This window comes from Phaseolus vulgaris, chromosome 3, assembly GCF_000499845.2.
Source record: "Phaseolus vulgaris cultivar G19833 chromosome 3, P. vulgaris v2.0, whole genome shotgun sequence".
Lineage (NCBI taxonomy): Eukaryota > Viridiplantae > Streptophyta > Magnoliopsida > Fabales > Fabaceae > Phaseolus > Phaseolus vulgaris.
Window position 1 is genome coordinate 34,976,292 of NC_023757.2, and position 7,359 is coordinate 34,983,650.

A 7,359-nucleotide genomic window follows, 5' to 3' on the forward strand; every position below is an offset into this window, starting at 1 on the left:
TTTGGGCTGAAGAATGCGGGAGCCACGTATCAAAGGCTAATGGATAAAGTGCTCGCGCCCATGCTAGGGAGGAACGTACAAGCTATGTCGACGACATGGTCGTGACATCCCCGGAAAAGAATCGGCACGTTACCGATCTAGAGGAACTATTCGCTACAATAGCTAAGTACAGGCTGAAGCTAAACCCCGAGAAATGCATTTTCGGTGTAGAAGCGGGAAAATTCTTGGGTTTCCTCTTAACTGAAAGAGGAATCGAGGCGAATCCTGATAAGTGTGCTGCCATCCTGGCAATGAGAAGCCCTGCCACTGTCAAGGAGGTACAACAGCTTACAGGCCGGATGGCCGCTCTGTCACGGTTCGTATCTGCCAGTGGGGAGAGAGGCCACCCGTATTTCCAGTGTTTGAAGAGAAATAACAGGTTTGTCTGGACGAGAGAGTGTGAAGAGGCTTTCGTAAAACTCAAGGAGTACTTGGCGAGCCCGCCGATTCTGTGCAAACCCCAAGTGGGAACGCCCCTCAAGTTATACTTCGCCGTTACTGAAAGGGTGTTGAGCGCGGTGCTCGTACAAGAACAAGATCAAATTCAGAAACCTATCTATTTTGTCAGTAAGGTGTTACAAGGTCCGGAAGTGAGATACCAAGCCTTGGAGAAAGCGGCGTTACTTCTAGAGCTTCGAAGTATGGGTGATGACTGACATGCCCATCCAAAAGGTTCTAAAGACACCGGATGTAGCTGGAAGGATGGTAAAATGGGCGGTGGAGTTGTTAGAGTTCGACGTCAAGTACGAACCCCGAGGACCGATTAAAGGGCAAATCTTCGTCGACTTTGTGGTCGAGCTGTCCGCTGAAACGATGCATAATGCCGAAAGTGATGATCGTTGGGTACTCTCGGTTGATGGGTCGTCCAACCAGCTAGGTAGTGGGGCTGGAGTCATTTTGGAAGGACCCAACGGTGTGTTAATAGAACAATCCCTGAGGTTTGCCTTCAAAGCCAGCAATAATCAGGCGGAATATGAGGCATTGATTGCCGGTATCCTTTTGGCAAAGGAAATGGGGGCGAAGGTACTGATGGCCAAGAGCGAATCTTTGCTGATCACCAGGCAGGTGACTGGCGAATTCCAGGCCAAGGATCAACAAATGGCGGCTTACCTAGAGTATGTACAGGAGCTGAGAAGTTCTTTTGCCTTGTTCGAAGTGGTGCACGTACCAAGGGAGCAGAATGCCCGAGCTGACTTGCTTGCCAAGCTCGCCAGTTCGGGCAAGGGGGCAGGCAGAGGACTGTTATACAAGAAACTCTAAAGACACCTCGGGCGTTCGCAGCAGACCACCAGGTTCTTCAAGTTTGCAAGTCAACGGAAGGGATAACAAGGAGTCATCGATCGTTAACTCAGGAAACCTTGAGAGCGCCGAAAGTTAGGGCGCACCCAGTAGAGGAAGCGAAGACAACGCGGGTTTGCGCCGTTTACCAACCAGATACATGGATAACACCATACCAGCGGTACATAGCAGACGACGTCCTCCCAGTAGATCCGACAGAGGCCAGAAAGGTAAAAAAAAGCTCCAGCAAGTTCACCTTAATCGATGGAGAGCTGTACAGGTTCGGATTTACACACCCCCTGTTAGTATGTGTGCATGGAGAGAAGTGCGTAAGAATTATGACTGAACTCCACGAGGGAATCTGCGGAAGCCACATCGGAGGTCGAGCCCTGGCAACGATCAGGCAAATGAAGTACTTAGTCGTAGCGATCGAGTACTTCACGAAATGGATCGAAGCGGAACCAATAGCCCAGATCACCGCACACAAGATTCAGAATTTCGTATGGAAGAACATCGTGTGTCGTTTTGGTGTGCCCAAGCGTTTGGTATCAGATAATGGGACCCAGTTCGCGAGCCACTTATTGAAGAAGCTGTGCGAGGATATTGGGACGCAGCAGGTGTTTGCTTCTGTGGAGCACCCACAAACGAATGGGCAGGTGGAGTCGGCCAATAGAATTTTGCTGAGAGGACTGAAGAGGAGGTTGGAGAAAGCCAAGGGGTCTTGGGCTGAGGAAGTCCCCCGCATAGTGTGGGCATATCATACTACCGAGCAATCGGGAACCCACGAAACCCCGTTTAGCTTGGTATATGGGTGCGACGCGATGATCCCAGTCGAAATCCAGGAAAGCTCGCCAAGATTCCAGAACTTCGTGGCAGAAGACTCGAACGCCGAAAGGAGAATTAATTTGGATTTGCTGGACGAGGTCAGGGAGGAGGCAAGGGTAAAAGTTGAAGCAGTAAAAAGAAGAGTGGAACGTAAGTACAACTCTAGGATGAAATCAAGGCGATTCAGAGATGGCGACCTGGTGATGAGGAAGACCCACCAGTACGAGATGCAGAGTAACCGAAGCACTCGGAAACGGTGCTTACCGCCTAGAAACACTGGAAGGAGGGGCGATTCCTCGCACTTGGAACGCCACTCATCTCAAGTTTTATTACAGTTGAAGCATTGTAAGTAGCAATAAAACAGTTTTTCAAGGGGGCACTCTTTTTCCCCGAAGAGGGTTTTTTAACGAGGTCACCCAATAAAGAAGGTTTCAAAAAAGTTAGTAAAGTTTTAAAGTTTCCCAGTTGTTAAGTTTGCATGCTTATCGTTTTTAAGCATTTGGAAAGAAACTTCATCATCTTTGTTTAATTTAAGGCAAGTTCAAATCGCATGCATCCAGTGTAAGGTTTTAAAGCATAATGTTTTAAACCCTCATTGCCACCTAGCAATCGGAGGTGAGAGTTAAGTTTTAAGTCCTACTCGCCTAGAGCGAGTATAGGCGAGAATAGATTAAAAGTCCTACTTGCCAAGAACGAGTATAGGCGAGAGTTAAGAGCAACATGACAAGTATGTCCAGTACGAGTTAAGATCCGGGCACCTAGTCCTTGAGTAGGGGTTAAGGAATTCCTTCGGGACGCCCCCTCCTCAAGTATGAATAGCTAGCCCCGGTACTGTAGAAAATCCCCCTCACCCTCGAGTGAGTTGAGGCAAGATGAGATTGAAAGTCCTCAGTGCATCCAGGGAAAAGGTAGCCCCTGGGCAAGTTGAGGCACAGCAAAAGGTCCCTTTCACCCACGAGTGAGTTCGGACAAGAAAAGATTAAAAAGCCCTACTCGCCACGAACGAGTACGGGCGAGATGAGATTAAAAGACCTACTCGCCGTGAGCGAGAATAGGCGAGAAGAGATTAAAAGGGACCTACTCGCCGTGAGCGAGAATAGGCGAGATGAGATTGAAAGTCCTCAGTGCATCCAGGGAAAAGGTAGCCCCCGGGCAAGTTGAGGCGCCAGAGAAAGTCCTTCTCACCCTCGAGTGAGCTCAGGCGAGATGAAACCGAAAGGTCAGAGGTGTTGACAGTCTCAAGTACGAGAAAGGAGGGTTGGAGAAGAACTCTGTCCCCTCGAGTGAGACACCAATATTGACCTAGTAAGACCAGTTAAGTTAGAAGTTAAAGGGTGGTAGGAGAGGTTCGCAGAGGGCACCCCACCACCCAAATCATTATTCTGAAACTCAGGGAGGTAGAGAAGGATCCGAAAGGCAGCTCTCCTCCCAGATGAGCAAAGATAAAATTAGGAGGTGGTCCCGTGGGGACGTTCTCAGTTAAGAAGAAGGTGGCGTCGCCAGAAGCCCATTGCACGAAAATGAAAAAGAGTAGGATTGCATGGCAAGGGCCCACGTCAGCAAAGTTCCCGGCGACGACGTAGAAATGCCTTTGGCCCTTGGTAGATTGGGCGAGAAAGGGTACAGATATCAAGGTCGACCTAAGCCTTTTTTACCGAGTAAGTGATGTTGTGTTAGACGTTATTGTTTCGAGTTAACCGTTTGTTTAAGTTAAGAAGGTTTGTTGAAAGTTAAGTACCGATTGATACAAAGCATGTTGAGTTGAGAAAAAATCGTGCAGCTAAACAAGTTGCATGACGGATAAGTTAGAAGGTTATATATACACATGCGCATGAGTATCAGATAGTTCAAACAAAATGAAAAGTACAGACCAAAGTTAAGCACAAGAATTTTCAAGGCGATAAATCGATGGGGGGGACGATCTTGCCATCCACCACCTCGTTGTATACAGAAAACTCCGAGAGGTCCAGATCGGGGAATTTGCAAGCAAACTGCTCCAGAGCTGCTCCGAAGCCGGAAGTGAGAACTTGGGCAGCATCGAGCTGAAGCTCGTTGACCTTTGCCTTCAATCCGCGGTTCTCTTCATCGAGCTCGTCAGTTTTCTTCTTGAGACCGGTGTTTTCTTCATGAGCTCGAGCAAGCTCCGCAGCAGTTTCGGCTAGTTCCTGGGAGGCCTTATCCCGATCTTGCTCAACTTTTCCCAGAAGAGTCTCCCTCTCGACAGACCTCTTCTCCAAGTTGGCCACCTTCTCGGCATCAGTCACCTTCGCCTCCTTCAGCGCGACAATTTCCTCCCTCAGAGGGACGATCTTGCTCTCCAACTTGACGGTGTCTTGGAGTTTGTCATGAAGCTTTTTGCGCAGGTCTTTGTTGTCTTTGCGTACGCTCTGGAGCTCGTCCTTGAGGGCATTTTTGACCCGCGAAGACTCGAGACCTTGCATCAGCATGTCGCATTTGGTCTTCTCGGTCGCAGCTTTCGCAGTGCTTGCCACTTCCTGGTAGACCCGGTTATCAAGTTCGAACCTCTCCAAAGAATCCTTGAGCCCTTCGCCGACGATCTGAGGAAGACAGTCGTCGACCATGGCACTTAGGCGCACGGTAAAGGACTTCAAAGCTTCTTGAAGAGCGTCTGGGAGGCTTGAGGTCGCTGCAGGAGGTGGAGGTTGGTGCTCACCGCCACCCTCACAAGGTTGGATTGCATGGGGAGCTTCGAGGCGTGGTGGTGAGTTGGGCAGCTCTTCGGCGATTTGGATGGAGGCCTGTGTGTCAGCAAGTTGCTCGGGGGCGGCCTCAGCAACTGAAGCGTTTGAAAGTGGAACCTCCCTAGCGGACTCGAATGGTGTGGAGGCGCTGGGGGGGTTCTCAACGAAGTTTGGAGCGACACTCTCAATTGCTGGGGGCTCTACCACTGCCACCCTTTTCCTTTTACAGATTAGTCCATCCTCAGTGGCTTCATCCGTCTCTTCATCAGACACTACCCTAGGGGCCTTCCTCTTGGCCTTCTTGAGGGGTAGTTTCTTGCGTTGAGGGGCTGGAAGAGCGGCGGCTGCGGGTGGATCGGCTGGCGGAGACTGGCCTTGGGCGGCGGCGATCTCCGCAACAGAATTCGGAACCGTTTGGGAGCCCGCCGCCAGCTTATGGCGCCTAGCTATGGCACGTAGCTCAGCTATCTTATTCTTTCCCAACAACATGTCTGCATAGTGGCCCATGATTAGTCCAGTGGTTAACAATGCAAAGAAAGATGAGTAATGAAAGACAACACATAGGGAAGCTAAAATTACGCACGAGACAAAGGTCCAAAGGTCGCATGACACAAGTGTAAGTTGAGAAAGCTCAAGGACAAACCTATATGGACGTCTAGCTGGCTTTCATGAAACTCATAAGAAATAATGGAGGAGGTGGGGAGAACCATGTTGCAGGAAGCAACTCCTTTCCAAAAATTGCACAAATCCTTGTCAAGGGCCCCCATCTTTTCCGGCCCCCTGGCCTTCCTGAAACTTGACTCCTTCTTCCCCTTGTTCACCCAGTACAAGGGGAACCTGTCGAGAAGAGAAGGGTCTTGATTGCTGCAGCACACACGTACAAACTTCCCTTTCCAATCCTTGTAGGATTGTTGGAAGATAGAAAGAATGGACCTCCCGGCGATCCCATTAAGGCTAACCCATAGATGATCGCCCAGGTTCTTCGCCTCGAACAGATACAGGAATACGTCCACAGAGGTCGGGAGCCCCAAGTGGGCGCAGATAATCTGGTAAGCTCGCACGAACGCCCAGCTGTTGGGATGGAGCTGGGCGGGAGCAATGTCGAGCTCGGTCAAGAGCTCCCTCTCAAAACGCGTAAAGGGAAATTGGAGTTTGACCTTCTTAAACATGGTGGTGTAGATGAAGCAGAAGGGGGTGTCGTCGCTCCCCTGGTCATCAGTGCAGATTGGCTCGCTGGGAGGACAAGGCCGCACAACCACTTTATCATCATGCTCTTTGTTGAAGGAGAGGTTTGCCTTGTCACCCCTCTTGAGGCGAACAACGTCAAGATCGGAGTTGACGGAGGAGGCTCGCCCAACAAGGTTGCGGAGGCCCACGGGTATAACCGCTTGTAATCTGGTAAGGGTTCTACCCCCACACTGGTTTGTGGTGGGTTTGGTTGCGGTTGGCTACGATAAGAAGACGCGGGTCTCGCGACTCGTTCGAAGGAAGCATTGGGACCCCTTGGGGGGTCGCGAGAAGAAGAGGGGTTGGCCCTACAGGTTTTCGCCGGAGGGTTGCGAGGAGATGAAGGAGGGTTTGGTGTGAGTTTTGAACGAGTCATCGAGAAAGCTGCAAGAAGATGAAAAGGGATGAGTGTTCGTAAACAGAAAGACTCGACAGAAGAAGAGAAGAGGGAAGAACAAGGGGGGCTCGCAGAGAAAGGTCCAGAAACCCTAAACGCAGAAAAGAGGAAAACGAAGCAGAGAAACATCCCACAACGTATGCTCCAGACAAATATTGGATGATGCAAACCGATCAAAATGCAGCAAATACCGGTAAGAGTGATAAAAAAGGTACCTTTAGACGATCGAAGGAGCGTACAGCAAAGGGGGGATCGAAGAAGTCGAAGAGTCCACCAGGGCGTTTCGAGAGTTTGGAAGTAGGAAGAAGATAATGGAACAGTGGAGTGGCGCGAGAATTTTAATAATTTCGAACGTTACAAGAAGCGCAAGCGACAAGAAACGTTGGCCGTTGATGAGTCCACATGTCAGTTCGCGAAAGGGGGCTGGTGAAGTGTCAAATCAGTAGATGACCCGGGCATTAGCGCGAGAAGCCACGTAGATCGTCGAAGTTTAACTTGTTTTCTTTACTAGAAGAATCACAGCCCGCGTACCGATCAGGTCATCAAGAGCAATGACGCGATCAAGAAGTGCGCATGGTCGCCGATCGCAAGGATGGCAGTCTGCAACACACAAGACCGTTGGTTGTGTCGTCACCAAAGTAAAAGACCAGGCGGTCCGACATCGTTACAAGCAGCACGTCGCCAACTTTTCCAAAAAGCTCGAGGCAAAGATGCTGGAGGTTCAAATAAGAAGGTTCAAACGAACGAGCATCCCTCACAAATACGAGGGCCAAGCGAAGCCATGAATGAAATGATCAGAAGCAGGGTGTGCACTGCAGCCCAAAGGGAAGGAGTGGGGAGGCGAGTAAATGCTATCTAAGGAATTCATGCCAAACGTGACGAGGGGGAATA

The 7,359-nt window shown here is 50.1% G+C and overlaps 2 protein-coding genes across 2 annotated transcripts; one reads left to right on the forward strand and one right to left on the reverse strand.

Moving 5' to 3' along the window:
- Window positions 1-696: 696 nt before the first annotated feature.
- On the forward strand, window positions 697-1,299 carry LOC137805583 (uncharacterized). Its single transcript, XM_068605525.1, has one exon. It carries the CDS (start codon window positions 697-699, stop codon window positions 1,297-1,299), a length of 603 nt encoding a protein of 200 aa, XP_068461626.1.
- Window positions 1,300-4,034: 2,735 nt separating this feature from the next.
- Window positions 4,035-5,351, reverse strand: LOC137805584 (uncharacterized). Its single transcript, XM_068605526.1, has one exon. It carries the CDS (start codon window positions 5,349-5,351, stop codon window positions 4,035-4,037), a length of 1,317 nt encoding a protein of 438 aa, XP_068461627.1.
- Between the last annotated feature and the right edge of the window lie 2,008 nt (window positions 5,352-7,359).

Bases quoted from the DNA above. Each gene is read 5' to 3' on its own strand.
- LOC137805583 (XM_068605525.1), top strand. From the start codon at position 697: ATGCCCATCCAAAAGGTTCTAAAGACACCGGATGTAGCTGGAAGGATG.
- LOC137805584 (XM_068605526.1), bottom strand. From the start codon at position 5,351: ATGGGCCACTATGCAGACATGTTGTTGGGAAAGAATAAGATAGCTGAG.